Source organism: Citrus clementina, unplaced genomic scaffold (genome assembly GCF_000493195.1).
Source record: "Citrus clementina cultivar Clemenules unplaced genomic scaffold, Citrus_clementina_v1.0 scaffold_9, whole genome shotgun sequence".
NCBI classification, from domain to species: Eukaryota; Viridiplantae; Streptophyta; class Magnoliopsida; order Sapindales; family Rutaceae; genus Citrus; species Citrus x clementina.
The window spans coordinates 140,462-156,085 of record NW_006261964.1 but is presented as its reverse complement, the minus strand read 5'-3'; the positions used below and the strand labels follow the sequence as shown (position 1 = coordinate 156,085).

Genomic DNA, 15,624 nt, shown 5'->3' with positions numbered 1-15,624 from the left:
ACTTGGCCACATATCCCACGCATGCATGCATTTCGTTCGAGCCTTGACCTTGTATTGTTCCCAGGCTCTGTGGTCATACCAGTTGCACGAGGAGTGCCATGATCCTGTTGATCTTCCTTCACCCCACGTATTTGTGTCTCCTAGACTTATCAAACACAACCTGGGAAGGAATTTGGGACCGTTGAATTGAAGTCCAACGGCCCCCAAATTGTTTCTTTTTTATTTTCGTTGGCTGCACATGGTCGGAGTCCACCATGTCCAGCCAATGGTGGCCTTTGGTGTTTCACCAGTCTTCCTCCTGATCGAACAGCACTCTATATTATGGGCGAGGTGAGGCGATATTGTTAGCCAAAACGCTTACATGTTATATTATTTATGCGCACATTCAGTGCAATTAAATTAATGCCCATTACTAGTTGAACAAACAAAAAGTTTTTGAGTTACAACATCATCCACATAAAGAGAGACACAAAATTTTATGATTCCTGTCTCGGGCTATCGATTCCGTGGTACATAATAATAAACAGAGGGTGGCAATTAGACATTAGTGGCCAATTGCAGCTGCCGTCGTGAGACCAGCAAATTAGATTTACAAGACATAAAAGATTAGTCTTTGTATGTGACGTGAACTGAATGGCCCAAACAAATCTCTCGATCCAATCCAGTTGGCCCTTTTTGGGACGGACTCGACCACACGACTCGCCGAATAACTTGGGTGCGTGGCGGGTGAAAATCACATAATAAGTTAAAAAGACTTAATTGCGCGAATATGTGCATGTACGTATGCATCACATTGACATACGTACACATACATGTACATGTGGAGTCTGACACTGACGTTGATTCTACCATACAAGTGCTACTCCTGATTTAAGAGTTAAGATGAAAAAGCCAGAGCTAGCCTTACAAAACCTTCCGGTGAAAGAAGATACAAAATGCAGTACATTGACAAAAGGAGGATACAAACACACGTGCATTATTACAAGTACTAAAAAGGAAACTGAACCCACATCAGTATATGTAGGCGAAATTAAGCAACAGAAACTAATTAGACATCTAGCCAGCTCTCAGAATTAAGCGCATCTAGGTAGCTCGATCTCAGAGCTCAAAGCTCGTCATCACGGGTACCAGTAGGGGCGGCACCAGCTAAATTGTCTTTGATCTCTTGTGATGTACGCTTAGCAGCCTCAAGGGTTTCCTCGGCTTTGGTTTTGGCAGCTTCAAACCCTTGTTTCGCTTTCTCCTTGGCCCAGCTTGCATGCTCCTCTTTCTTCTGACCCGCCCTTTCTTCAGTCTCCTTTGCCTTGTCTTTAATCTCACCAGCCTTCTCCTTAGCAGCATCGGTTGCTTCACTAGCTTTCTCGGTTGCCGCATCTTTAACGTCACCAGCCTTGTCTGCAGCTTTTTTCGTGATATCACTCGCCTTCTCCGATGACTTGTACATGGCGTCCTTCGTTTCTTTGGCTTTCTCCGCACCAACTTCTGCGCAAGCATGTCGTGTATATATATATATATATATGTTTAATTATGACCTCGCTAATTAATTTCAAATTTAATTAATTATCATATAAAATGAAGGAATGGAACTAGGAAGTGTTATATATTGAACCTGAAGCAACGTCTTGAACTTTGTCTTTGGCGGCTTTAGCAGATTCGGAAGCTTTGTCAGGCGCAGCAGCGGAATTAAGTGAGTCTTCAGAGCCCTTGAGACGGAGTCCTTCAGAAATCTTATCCTTGGCCCAATCGGTCCACGACTCTGTTGCCTGATCCTTCTGGTTTACACCACCTTCCTCTGCGCAACCGCAACGGCTAACGCCAACACTCATCATCAGTAGCAATGCCAATCCCAAACCACCACAGAATAACCGACGCCTACTTTGCTCCTTCAAATCCATGCTTGTTTTATACATCCAGCTCTCAGCCCTCAACAGCAGCAACAACAACAACAACTAAACAACTAATATTTAATTAATTAATTACCCTAATTATTTGTGTGTATACTAAACTATGTAATCATATATAGTAAATAGGTAGTGAAATGTGAATGAAATTAAATCCTCTTTGATTATCGAAATCAATTTGTCCGAAACTTTAATGAATGGAATTCTGTGGGGGGGGGGGGGGGGGGGGTATGGAGGCGGGGGGAGGGGTTTTAAGCAGAAACTGAACAAGGTGATCACTGCTGCTACTGCTACTAGTATACCGTCCCATCATCTAGAAATAACAAGTGACAGAGGCCGTTGCTGCGTGCGTGGCGATAAGAGGTGTTGCAACTGATTCTGAGACTGACGTGTGTCTTATATGTGGATATTATTTGCATGCGTCGACTCCTTGGCATGTCGGTTCCCCAAACACTTTGTGCGTTACGTGTCTTCGTGCCTGGACATCGTGCACCCCAATTGGTTGCTTGCTGTAACTCATCCGTGCACGTGTCCTTCCTTCCTCCCTTTATACAGACAAAACACTTTGATTTTGTGTTGATCTAATCCTCCTTATTTCAATTCAAAATCAAAATTGTGGAGTCTTCTTCTTCTTCTTCTTCTTCGTATTATTCTTCTTCTAATCAATAATCTATGTCAATGGTTCATAGATGCCATGTCTATGCAGCGTTCTTCTTGGAGCCGTAATGAAATCTGAACTCGACTTCAATAGAGAATCAATCTCCTCTCCCTCTCCTCTACACGAGCGGCATTGTGATTTTGCAGTGTTAATTCTTATGTCTGGACAAATAAGATAGCGTTTACTTTTAAATTTGGAATAATGAGAATTTGAAGAGTTGGAATCCTGATATGTGGAGTGTAGAATGGAATTGAAAATAAATTGTTAGAAAGACCCTATGTAATAGATATTAGAATTTCATTTATGTGCTTACTTTATCTTTAAATTGAGAGTGAATTATTTTAAATTACAATCTTATCTTTATTTAAAGAATTTTAGTTTTTAGTTATAAAGTAAAGAAATATGTTTACAAAATAAACTATCTACTTTATTGTTAATTTTAATTATATAAATTAATAAATATCATTAATATTCTTAATTATGTAAATCATAATTTTTTATTATTTGAAACTTTAATTATGTAAATTAAAAATTATTGATAAGAACAACACGAATGAGACTCTAATATTCTTATAATAAAACTATTTATTATTATTAATTATTAACATTAAAGAAATATAATACTACTAAAAAATAATAATATTATTATATTTTTTCATAAAGATATAATAACATTATTAATTCTTTATGAATATAATAATATTATTTTTAAGTAATTTAAACTGAAAATAATTATTTTCAGCCAAATATAATAATACTATCATTTTTAATATTATTAAATAATATAATAATATTATTTAAATAAATAATATGATTTAAAAAAATTAATTATATTATTTAATAAAAAAAATTAAAAAAGAAAAAGGAGGTAGTCGATACTCACTCCTACTTCTCTCATAGGAGTTGGAATTCCACCCGTCACACCTGGGACTCCCATTCCGCATCTTAAATATAAATAAACATTAGAGTAGAAGAAATTCATACTTTACACTCCTACTCCAACAAGTAATCGCATCATGTAATAGTGCTGCCCCTCTGGACAAAATCAAACATATTATTATTATTATACTATTACTAAAACTAACCGTGCTCATACATACATATATGGTCGATGATTTAGCTAGAAAAAAATATCCAACTCCAAGACTTCCCCGATTCTCTAAACAAATCCAAAAAGCACATACAACAGCTCACTTGTTGCCTGTACCATTTACACCATCTGTCATGATTCATTACTACAATAAATCAGTCGTCTCATTATTAATTATTACCCATGATCCTCAAATGTTTCAATTCATCCCCAATTAAGCATCAGAAACTACTCCACTCTACCCATCCAAATGAGCAGCCGCTCAAAAAAACTGCCACCAAAGCAAAGCCATGGGAAAAATAACTATTAACAAAATTGCTGAAAAATTTGTTCACTACCTCCTAACATGTCATTGTCACCTCATCAAGAAGCATATTCTAAGCAAAATAAAGAATTCGACAGTTGTATGCCTTTAAGTTAACACTGGTTTCCCCCAAGATCAGCATATGGGGATGGGATGGGATGAGAGTGAAAACACAAGGGACAAACAAAAGAAACCAAGAAGACATTTCACTGTAAATACATGAAAAGAGGAGGTACTACCCACTACCCAGCACCTATATCTTCACCATATTTCTTCAGAGTCAGACTTGTTAATGATTCAGATTAAAATTCATCGTCCCTTGACACCATTTCTGTTCACAACATCATGGAGATAGTAAGTTTAGTCAAAGTGAACCAAAAAAATCAGATGTAACCTGTCCAGCTGGATCTACGCTACACCAAATATCTCAGGAAAAATATATATTCATGGATATCACCGACTCTATTTCCCACCATTTGTGAAGTTTCTATAATTCAATTCGCCACAATCCTCCTCATAGGTAATCGATAAATTACATTGCAAGAGGCAAGATACCGCTAATAAAATGACTTATGATGTAAAATGGAATGTCAAGGATGTTCATCAATAAATCTTCTATCCATGGTGTTCAGATATTTTCTAGTTCAGGGGGAAAAAAATAGAGAGAGAGAGAGAAAAGAAAAGGGAAAAAAAAAACAACTTTATTAGATTCAAGTATAAATGCACATATCCTTCTTGAGAATGAATTCAGATGGTAGTTTCCAAGTGCAGAATCGTAGCATAGAAAAGACAATAGCTGAACAACTAATATCCTCACATTATGATTACTTGGGTCCACTCCATTGTAAAAGGATATCAGTTCTTTTAACATGAGTGGTTTACATTCATTTTGAACCAGACGGACATACATGCAAAACCTAGTACTTCAATTCCATGATAACGATGATGATAAAAATGAAACAAACATAATCATGTGCTTCAAATAGCTGGAAAAGAGTTAAGATTAAATTACTTACTGGAATTTGACCTAAACACTGTACTAGGAATCTTTGCATGTCTTCTTATTGTGGCCAAGGCCCTTGCACTTGCTACATTGGAGTGACCGTTTAATTATCTCTGCTGATTCGGGCTGTTTCATCTTTGGCCGGCCTGGTGGGCGTCTAGTGGGTGGTGGGGTTACGGTAACTAACTCCTGAGTTGATTCATCTAGAATAGGTCTGTCAACATTCGGCACAGGTTGAATCGACTCGGAATATGTCATGCGGTAGCTTTCAGTCGTGAAGTACTTGGAGCAATAATCATAAGGGCTCCTACCAATCCATTCAAGGACAGCAATGGCATGGCAGCATGGTAAGCCAGTTAAATGCCATGTCTTGCAGGTACAGTCCCAACGATCAACATCAACAATATCGGCAGATTCTCCTCGAACCTCAAAAGTACTACTCTGTAAGTGTAACACTTGAAATGATCGGGCAATTGCAGTTTCCTTTTGCAATTTATCCTCCTTAGATGGTGTTAACTTCGTTAGCCACTGATTGGACTCTACACGGCGTGTATAAATTGTTTCCATCATCTTACCTCGCAATACATCCACCATATGTGTTATTGGCAATTCATGTGCCTCTGACACCCAACTGTAAAACTGTTGTCCAAAGTTTGATGTCATGTGGTCATACCTTGCTCCTGGAAAATATGTATTGGCCCAGTGCTCTGGTTCACTTTGTGTCACCCAATCATAAGCATCAGGAGAAATGCCTTTTATGCTCTCGATAGAACACTGGAAACCCTCAAATTTTGGTGCGTATGCAGCAGCATACAAGTCGTTGATCATGAATCTTCTAGCTTCATGAGAAAACTGCCCCTTTATATCTCTATTAAGTTTCTCAGCAAGGTGGCGCAAACAATAGCTATGGTAGCAATTATCAAAAACCTCAGCCAATGACTTATTCAAACCATTCTGAAAATCTGCAATAAATGTAATCTGTTGAGACGTTGACACTGCAGATTTTAGTTCCTGTAGGAACCAATGCCAGTTGTCCTCAGTCTCAGCATCTACCACAGCAAAGGCTACAGGAAAAATACCATCATCACCATCTGCAGATGTTGCAGTCAACAATGTCCCTTGGTATTTTGAGTTCAAAGGAGTGGTATCAAGGAAAAGGAGAGGGCGGCAACCCTGTTGAAAACCAGATATGGATGCATGAAATGAGACAAAAAGACGGTGGAAGCTTGAGTCTTCTTTTGTGGTGAAAGTAACAACACTGCCAGGATTGGTCTCCTTTATCTTCTCACAGAAAAATGGCAACAGAGTATACGAGTCCTTATAGGAGCCCTGGAGCTGCTCTCTTGCTATCTCCTTAGCACGCCATGCCTGAGAATAATTTAATTGAATCCCATACTCTCTTTTGATATCATCTGCAATGTCCTTTGGCTTGTAATTTGGGGATGCTTTCAGCTTCTCCTTTATAATATTTCCCACCCAACCTCTAGTTGCCCGATAGCCAGCTTTCACAGAAGCCCCTTCGCATGTGTGTTTTGAGTTCATTTTCTTGATACAAACTAGCTGGGTGGTTGATAATCTCGATGCATATATCCGCCAAGGACAACCTTGGCACTTGCATTTCACAGTAACGCGATGACTGTCATTTTTCTTGTATCTGTAAGCGAACCCATGCGCAATTGAGTATTTATGCAATGCTTCTCGGAATTCACTAAAGCTGCTAAACCTTTGGTCCACGCCAGTGATGGTGTTTTCCCACTGTTGTGCAGCTTTACGATGCTGGTCATCACCAGCAGGAAGAGCAGATGCAGGGTCAAAAGATATGTCCAGGCCAATTCGATCAACAATATGATCAATATTGCTCATATCAACTACAGCATCAGCAGGGGCAACAACAGGGACCACAGCTTCTGACACAGTTGTCCTGCTCGACCTACAGTATCAAGTGACCATAAGATTCTGTCCAAGGCACATTGATAATACATATCGATTCCAGTAAATTCTTTGGCCAATAATTTTGATTCATAATCACAGCATATCACAGTTCATGCTGGTGTACAAACAGGCATATTGATAATTCTGACCAAGAAAAAAAATCAATTATGGTTATATGAAACTGATTTCACTTGCATTTGACCTATGCACTGTAATGTGAGTTGCTGTAATTATGAATCAATAACTATAAATTGCATACCCAAAAAAGGAAAAAGAGAGAAAGGAAAATACTGTATATGCTACACCTATAAAATAACCACTACCTACTAGCAGGCATGTTAGAGATGTTTCGGGCAGCTTCCTCAGACTGGATGAACACATCAACTGTTGCAGTGTCCCCAAGAAAATTAAGCATGCGCTTAAAATCCTTGTCTTTGGAGATACTGATAAGGGTCTTTTTGTTCCCTGGAAGAAAGTACTTAATAGACATGGTATCGGCACTACAGTTAAACATTTCAGCTACTTCTGACTTGAATCCACTGAACTCTGTTTCCTCATCAATGTCTATTGCATAGGCCTCGCCTCCATTATAAGACAATGATCCGTCTTTATTAGTTACAAACTCACCACCCGATTGACATATAGCAATAAATTTCTTTGTGGCCATGGCCCTGACAATTAGTGCTGAAAAAGGAAAAAAAACAAACGCAAACTATAATACCAATTGAAAAATCATTAACTTACAAGTTTTGCAGCCACAAGCCAGATGTAGCCGGGCAGAGAGAACACACACACACACACACACACACACACACACACACACACACATATAAACAGATACATACATATATTGATAATATATTTACAAAACTCACGACTTAAGAAATTAGGAAGCGTAACGAAAAGTAAACAAAAATTGACAACCAACCAGTTAGTCAGATACAGAAATTCAAAATTGCGATGTAATAGGTGCAATAACTCATAATATACCAAAACTAGGGCACCGAATATGCCAAACAAAAAAGAAAAAGTAATTTGAAACACCCAGTTGAAGTACATGAAAGTTAATATACGAGCAAGAAAAAAATAGTCTTTTCCAAAAACCCTAATGTTAACCCTAATTTACAAGGAAAAAAACACTAAATCTGTTATAAAAGTCGTACCTTTCTAAGCCAGCACGAAAGGGGTTTAAAAATCTGAACTTTGTTGTAACTCCGAGACTCTTAACTGAAATTTGCGAATCCTCGTTGCCTTCTGTCGCCGCACGAACGATTAGGAGACGAGCTCAGAAACCAGAAAGAGATAGACCAAAACGATTCGTACTCGTTCGTTTTCAGTTATGTTATGGTGTACTTAACGGGTAAGTTTCCAAAATTACGATTGAGTAGCATCGACCGTCGATTTGTAGGTTTTGAATTGGGGCATTGAGATCATGCGACGTCGTATTAGCTCAGACAAACCTCGCGGCTATCTCGAATAGGATCCTCTGTCTATCTTAGATTTATTCCATTTATTTAACTTCTAAAAATCTTTTACTGTGTCTTTATCCTTTATTAGTGATAATATATGAATATGATTTAATTTTTTAATTTTTTATTTATTAACTACTAATTAACAGTCCATAATTTCACCCTCTTTCCAATTGGTTAAATTACTAATTTGGGATGACATAATATCTATAATATCGAATAAAAAGAATATAACATAATAAAAGAGTAATATTATACATAACTGCAAATTTTTATATAAGTTAATACATCATTACATTAATGGAATGAAAATGTAAAATGAACAAAAATATATATAGTGGATAAATGCATCTTTTTTTTAGTAAGATTATTAATTACCCGTTAGATATACTTAAGAAACTGTTCGTTAAGTGATTTATTGGATATGAATTATTAATCATTTTTTCACGTTCATTCGAAGACCCTATGATTTTGGACTTTTTAACCAAATTATATCAATATAGAATATTAGTACTTACTCTCCAAGTCTTATGATTAATGATGCACATAAGTATAATGGTATTGGGCTATGCAGCTCGTTTATGTAGATGATTATGATTCACGGCTCTTCTAACTATTACATTCGAAAATGTGATAAGGATTTTTTAAAATATAAACATAAATGGGTCATTTTGTTTGCGTTTATAAATTCCACAGCATTTAATGAATAAAATTTTAATGAATAAAGGTAGGATAACTAACAGTTCTTTTCATTTTGGTAAGAATCGGGGCCCTAAGAATATATTAATCCTACACAAAAAGGTCGGAAATCTTTATGGTGCGCATCAGCAGGAAACAGTGAACGGGTTCATTTTCATTTGAAGTAGAAAGAGAGAATTTGAGAGAGAGAGAGAGAGAAAAGGAAACAAAGGAAAGCAAAAGCTAGGTTTTTTTTTTTGGGGGGGGGGGGGGGGTGTTATATAGCATACTTGGAGGATGAGCAGTCAACGGAATCAAGGTGGCATTGTTCGCATAAAAGAGTTGGCTATGCATGTGAAACACAAGGTGAATCTCCTGGGTGTAGTTTTGGAGTTTCAGTATCCCTCGAAAGAGCCAAGGAACTGGTAAATTTTTCGTCTTTTTAGTTTTTTTGCAAATTTTCTTCCTTTTTTGGTTTGTAAGTTTCTGGGTTTTATTTTTATTCTTTTTCAAAGTGTTAGTGTTGGTTTTTGTAGACTATGTTTGCGTTTTGAAGATTGTTGATGACTCCCAGCAAAGTCCTGAGTTATTAGTTAACATCTTCACTAGTTCAATTGATCAACTTCCCCGCGTTCTGTCACCAAGAGACTTGATTCTTCTCAAAAATGTTATGGTACTTCTTTAATCACTCTCCTCGTCCAAGCTTCCTTTGCTATTATTTGTTAGTTTTGGCTTGACTTTGCTCACTAACAGCCTTCTTTGACGAGTATTAAGTGTTTAGAATTATTATTGGCTTACATTTTAAGCAAGGTTCACTTATCTGGATTTGTGGATTTTGCAGATTAAAAAACACCAGGCGGAACTATCAGCTGTCTTCTACAAGGACTCCTCATCATTTGCTCTATTTGATGGAAACTCTGGTAGCAACTTATTGCCATATCAATCTTCTCCACAAAGGTTTGAAATAACAGAGGCTGAAGAGCGTCGCATTAATGTTTTGAGGCAATGGTGTGTTGGTTTTGAGTTCAGTTCAGGTATTTGTGATCTTTTTGACATTGTGTTATGATACTGTCATCGTTTTGCCTTTTCTTGATTTTCTATTTGCTTAATTTTGGTGGTGTTTGGTTGACGGACTAAAGATGGCTTTTTTCCAATTCTTTGGTCATAAATTTGTGGAATGATGCCTTTTCTGTTGTAGGATCAAACGATTACCTTTTGTCATTAAAAGATATCTCGGAACACAGATATTTTGATTTAGTGTGCAAGGTAATTATTCTTCAGTGATTAATATTTTGAAGATATTTGCATTGACTCGGCTTGAGCTAAGGTTATTTTTTGCCCTTTTTTTTTTCTTTTTTGAGCTCTAAAGCTAGGATACTATTACCTTTTTTGGGTGAAAGGTTTTCCATGTCTCCTATGATGATAGTAAAGGCTTATGGATGCTCTTTGTGTGGGATGGAACGGATGTCCCTCCATTAAGCATACCTGGGAAGTAAGTATTTGTTAATATTTCACTTTTCAGTTATAGTTCTTGTGAAAGAGGCCAAGATTTTTATTTTTAATTTTTAATTTATTTATTACTTTCCTCCAGGATAGCATATTCTAATAAATAGCAATGGAGGTAAAGTAGTTGATTTCCTTTCCCCGGAAATTTTGCGCATATCTTCAAGATCGCAATGACCAAACTTGTTCCTCCGGGGGAAAAGTCTTTACCTCTCTTTTCTATACTTTGGGAAATTAGCTACATCATTTTAAATTCGTTTTTACTTGATGTGTTGCAACTTCAAAAATTTGGCTGTGCTAATTTTTAATGTTTGTTGACTTCATTCAAAATTAAGAGCTGAGCAGAAGCAACCATGTTTTATTTGTATTTCTCAGACTTGAGGATGAAGAACATAATCCACTTCCATTGCATATTGAATCGTCTCCTTTAGATCTGGAAACCCTTCGGAATTTTTTTCCCGTCGGGACAGTTTTAAGAGTGTCAACCGATCGAAGCTATGAAAACTTTGGCAGATACTTTACTGCTACTGGCAAGTGGGTGAGAATTCGTAACATGTCTTGTCAAGTATCTTCAGGGATGTGGCACGGTTTATTGCAGTCTTCATCTAAGATTCGACTTTTTTCTGACAATGACAATGTTGTTTGGGACTATATGAGGTAGACCCTTAAATTGGATTTTGTAAAGAGAGTTCATATTTGTCCAGCGTCTTTGTGTCTTTGTAATGCCTGTGTTTGATTTAGGAGATTCAGGGAGCGAATTTCAGGGAGACATGGTCATATGCCAATATGGACCGATCCATCCTCTCAATTTTTGACTGGTATTTCATTGCTTGAACATTGTGAATGACAGTACATAAACGTCATTTATACGCATTAATTTCCTTTTGGCTTTACAGAGGTTGATTGGGTGAACGTTGCATCTGTGACTTTGATGAAAATTGCTACACAACTTCAGGTATTTTGGGAATCTTTTAAGAATTAATATTCTTCCATGTCATTGTTTTGGATAACTTGTAATTTGCTTTGCTTAGAATTTTAAGAAATGAGAGACCGTTGAACTCTGTAAATAATCCACTCATTTGATTTGGTCATGTAAATCATCTTTACAGAATTGAGAATTTATCCTTTTCTATTATTATTATTATTATTAATTTTTTTTTTTTTCCTTGTAGGGCAATGTTAGGTGCTGTTGCATTGTTCGTGTGGTATCAATTCATCCATTTCAAGCCGAGCACTATAGTTCTCCTAATGGATCAAGTGAGTATACGATGAAATTAACATTAGAGGATCCAACAGCCAGAATCCATGCCTTATTATGTGGTAAAGAATGGGTACGGTTTCAACTTGGCTGATGAATTTGTGTAAATATCACATTTTTGGCATTTGTCTCTAAAGAAAACTGTTCTTGCTGACTTGATTGTTGAACAAAATCAGGTGAAGTTTTTTGGGGGTTCACCACCCCCCGATGTTTTGACCAAGAAGATTAAAATGTTACTTGGCATGCCAGAACATGAGGATGGTAATGATGATATGGTGAGGAATCCACCGTGGATAAAATGTTTCCTTCATTTGAAGGAAAGTGATGGGGGAAGAAACAGGGTTTATTATATCCGTTGGACCAAGCTTGTGACCGACTAGTCTTTTGATACCATTAGTGGCCACTTTCCGTGATCTGCATATAATAGACTAATGTAATTGAGGTAAGTTGTATAGTGGTGCAAGAATTATCACTCTTCTGTATAGTTGAAGCCAAGCTTTTTGTATTTTTGTGGGGGTCACAGCAAGGTGCAAGCCGGAAGGGATGGTAGAAGTATCATTTTGTAAATTCTACAAACTTGGTGATGGCATGGGATGGTAGAAATATATATGCATTATTTCCAATGTTATAGTCTTGTTTTATTTGCCTCTCATTCCCCTTACTTGTATATATTTCAACTGTGCGTGGGTGAGGTAATTTGTGGTTAATGTGAGCAAATGGATATTTGTTTTGACAGACGAACTGGACAAATAGCTTCTTCATTACAATCAATAGGTGTCCTTGAAGAAAGACTATATCTGATTTTTAACATTAACTTCAAGTTATCAAAAAAATAATTATACATTGTATGAGTGAAAGGGCACCATATAAAACGCAGATGTTTAATATCGACGATTCTTATCTACCTGTATTGAAAAGTGAATATTGTATTAAAAGTCCGCTAATTGTTGCATTAAACGAAAGTTTGCACAATTGAAGTTTAACCCGTAAATATTCTCGAATGAAGGAGATGCCCATCCCAAGTCCATTGATTGTTGATGCCTCCCAAATACGAAGAAAATTTACGATTACAGTACCTACGGCCTACAGGACACTAAAGGCCTCGCAAGGACATCGATCACTGGTTGTCGGTTACATTAAAGTTTTGGGTGCAACAAAAGAACAAAACTGGAGGCAACAAAAGTTTTCGGTTACATTAAAGATAAGACGTAACTTATCTTATGTTTATAGCATTCGGGGTCTCATATGAAAAATGTTCAAACTACCTTTTTTCTGTGAATTTTAAAATAGTTAGGGATTCTCATGTTATTTTGCGTGCATATTTATCCGCTCCTGCGCAAACCCAGCACAAGTGAAGGTATTTTGACATGAGTTACGGAGTTGTAGGCCTTCCATCGCCTCTGTATTCAAATGGGCTTCTTCCTTCAACCAATAAGCAGGTAAATGTCCATCCAGAAAAAAATGATCTTTATAAGAATCCCTGACCAGTTTACTGTCTTCATCTATAACTAATAGTAATAATGATATGGGGAGCTTCGCTGCTGATCATTCTTGCAGGGTGTTGGCGTTGTGGGCTTAGAGGGTACCAATAACACAGTCAAGCCTCCCACTGACGACAGTTTTCCTGGTTTTAAATGGCGTTTGGTCATAGCATATGATGGCACTCGTTATGCAGGTTCTCTTTCAAGATGGCATTTTCTGTCCTTGTTTAAGCAGATAATGCTTTCTGTTTAATTTGCATTTGCTATATGGAGGGTATGTTGCTCTTCTCAAGTGTTTTAAGGAAAGTGCTTAAGAGTGGAAATTGAAGTTTGAAGTGTGTCATATGCGCTTATAACAAGCACAGAATTAGCTTAGATATGTCTGATGGAGTGGTAGGTAATAAGGAGTTTCTGTTTTAAGCTTGGGAATGCTCTTTCAATTTTGGAATTTTCGTTCCCTTAAGGTTTCCCAATATGTTTCATAGCATGTAATATGGTAAACTTCTTCATGCTGATTGATTTGTGGTGATTATCTTTTAGCTTCTTTGGGATAAGTTTTAAGCCTTCAAAGTTGATATCAATGCCCCAAATTTTTAGATTTTGTTACTTTTGTTGTCTTGAATGTTAAATTTATCTTTCAGGTTGGCAGTTTCAAACATCACCACCAACCATACAGTGTATTGTGGAAAAGGCTTTAATTCGAGTTACAAAGCTTGAAAGAGAAGATCTCCGTTTAGTTGGTGCGAGCAGGACTGATACAGGGGTTCATGCCTGGGGGCAGGTCTGGCTTTCTTACTTTTATGAGGATTCATCAAGCGTCCATTGACAAATCAAGAAACTCACCTCAAGTTAAGCTTTCAGGTGGCACACTTCATTACACCTTTCAGTTATGACGGCTTGGAAAGCATTCATGCAGCTCTGAATGGTCTTCTTCCACCTGATATCCGAGTTAGGGAGATTAGTGCTGCTGTGCCTGAGTTCCATGCTCGGTTTTCAGCTAAGAGCAAGATTTATCACTACAAGATTTATAATGACGCTGTCATGGATCCATTTCAGCATCACTATGCTTACCATAGTGTTTATAAACTGAATACTACTCTCATGAGAGAGGCTGCGGAATATTTTGTTGGAAAGCATGATTTTTCAGCTTTTGTCAACATACAACGCAACGATCGAGCGCTAAATCCAGTGAAGAGTATATTTCGTTTTGATGTTATTGAAATGGTAATTGTCAACTTCCAGCATAATGATTAGATGATTAAATTTTATCTGGTATTAACCCTAGTGGAGTAGATTTCTTCCATCTCTTTTGCTTTATATTATTTTTGTATTAATTTACTCATTTTTGTTATCTGATATCAATTTTAAGTAATCATTATAGAACTTTTTGACGGATTTATGATTGTTCTTCTGTTCAGGGAGCTCTTCTACAGCTAGAAGTTGAAGGTTCTGGTTTCTTGTACAGACAAGTGCGGAACATGGTAAATCATTCTTACTGTTCCAGATTATAAAGTTACTAGAGGTTATCTCGCATCTTACCAGTTTAAAGCTTTGGTTACTTATGTTTTCAGGGAAGTTCATGAGTTAGTTCCTGAAATTGGTATATGAAGCATTCCTGTCATTCAAATTTGCAAGTTACTTTTTTTATTAAGTTTAATGAATTAGTTACTTATGTTTTCAGGGAAGTTCACGAGTTAGTTCCCAGAATTGGTTTATGAAGCACTCCTGTTGCTCAAATTTGCAGGTTGCTCTGCTGCTTCAAATCGGAAAGGAAGCCATTCCTCCTGATATTGTTCCTAAGATTTTAGCAACTCAAGATCGGAAGGAGCTTGCTAAATATGCCTTGTCTGCCCCACCTCATGGGCTCTGTCTCGTAGAAGTCAAGTACAATGAAGAGCATTTGAGGCTTCCTGCTGCTTGTCCTCTGTCTAGTTTTGGTAGGCATCATAGTGTTAGAAAATGTAAGCTTCCATTCTATTAGATATTTGAGTTGTTACATGCCCGAAGCACCCACAAGGTATATATATATATATATTAATTTTTCCCTTCTGCTTTAGTTTGATATTAAAAAATGAAAGATCGAGATTATCTTGGTTATTTGTCAACGTATGCAATTGGTATCAACTTTTCATTTTCGGACATAACATTTGATTTTTCGATAAGGGTTTACTAAGGTTGATATTGTGATTGATTCCTGCTAATGGTGAACTTGGAGATTAGAACAATAAGATTAAATGTATTCTAGCAGAGCATCAAGCATGTTAAAACTACTTTAAGCCCATCATTTTGGTTTTACTTTATTGGTATGTTGGTTTGAAAAAATATAAGGAAAGGAGAGGAGAGGAGA

The 15,624-nt window shown here is 36.9% G+C and overlaps 3 protein-coding genes and 1 pseudogene across 7 annotated transcripts; 2 read left to right on the top strand and 2 right to left on the bottom strand.

Annotated features, from left to right (window-relative positions):
- Nucleotides 1–877: 877 nt before the first annotated feature.
- On the bottom strand, nt 878–2,124 carry LOC18031895 (late embryogenesis abundant protein D-29). Its single transcript, XM_006419162.2, has 2 exons — nt 1,610–2,124; nt 878–1,482 (listed from the first exon to the last, which is right to left on the bottom strand). The coding sequence occupies exons 1-2, from the start codon at nt 1,908–1,910 to the stop codon at nt 1,106–1,108; spliced, it is 678 nt and encodes a 225-aa protein (XP_006419225.1). The 5' UTR covers nt 1,911–2,124; the 3' UTR covers nt 878–1,105.
- Nucleotides 2,125–2,126: 2 nt separating this feature from the next.
- Nucleotides 2,127–8,357, bottom strand: LOC18031535. Of its 5 annotated transcripts, none has more exons than XM_024184766.1 (4): nt 8,052–8,357; nt 7,212–7,572; nt 4,970–6,886; nt 2,127–2,720 (listed from the first exon to the last, which is right to left on the bottom strand). In XM_024184766.1, exons 2-3 carry the CDS (start codon nt 7,553–7,555, stop codon nt 4,993–4,995), a joined length of 2,238 nt encoding a protein of 745 aa, XP_024040534.1. In that variant the 5' UTR covers nt 7,556–7,572; nt 8,052–8,357; the 3' UTR covers nt 2,127–2,720; nt 4,970–4,992. The 5 variants fall into 5 exon arrangements, with proteins under 5 accessions (XP_024040534.1, XP_024040573.1, XP_006419224.1 ...); XM_024184805.1 differs by lacking the exon at nt 2,127–2,720 and adding an exon at nt 2,768–2,784; XM_006419161.2 differs by lacking the exon at nt 2,127–2,720 and adding an exon at nt 3,635–3,920 and having other exon boundaries at nt 8,052–8,356.
- A 723-nt stretch (nt 8,358–9,080) lies between these two features.
- Nucleotides 9,081–12,531, top strand: LOC18031560 (annotated as a pseudogene).
- Nucleotides 12,532–13,163: 632 nt separating this feature from the next.
- On the top strand, nt 13,164–15,333 carry LOC18031783 (tRNA pseudouridine synthase A 1). The gene is made up of 6 exons (XM_006419153.2): nt 13,164–13,235; nt 13,354–13,471; nt 13,919–14,058; nt 14,139–14,501; nt 14,696–14,758; nt 14,959–15,333. Exons 1-6 carry the CDS (start codon nt 13,164–13,166, stop codon nt 15,256–15,258), a joined length of 1,056 nt encoding a protein of 351 aa, XP_006419216.1. The 3' UTR covers nt 15,259–15,333.
- Nucleotides 15,334–15,624: the final 291 nt, after the last annotated feature.

Bases quoted from the DNA above. Each gene is read 5' to 3' on its own strand.
- LOC18031535 (XM_024184766.1), bottom strand. From the start codon at position 7,555: ATGGCCACAAAGAAATTTATTGCTATATGTCAATCGGGTGGTGAGTTT. The intron at 6,887-7,211 runs GTAGTGGTTATT...TTGATACTGTAG, and splicing joins TCTAACATGCCTGCTAGTAG to GTCGAGCAGGACAACTGTGT.
- LOC18031895 (XM_006419162.2), bottom strand. From the start codon at position 1,910: ATGTATAAAACAAGCATGGATTTGAAGGAGCAAAGTAGGCGTCGGTTA. The intron at 1,483-1,609 runs GTTCAATATATA...ATGCTTGCGCAG, and splicing joins AGTTCAAGACGTTGCTTCAG to AAGTTGGTGCGGAGAAAGCC.
- LOC18031783 (XM_006419153.2), top strand. From the start codon at position 13,164: ATGAGTTACGGAGTTGTAGGCCTTCCATCGCCTCTGTATTCAAATGGG. The intron at 14,502-14,695 runs GTAATTGTCAAC...TCTTCTGTTCAG, and splicing joins GTTTTGATGTTATTGAAATG to GGAGCTCTTCTACAGCTAGA. The intron at 14,759-14,958 runs GTAAATCATTCT...TTATGTTTTCAG, and splicing joins ACAGACAAGTGCGGAACATG to GGAAGTTCACGAGTTAGTTC.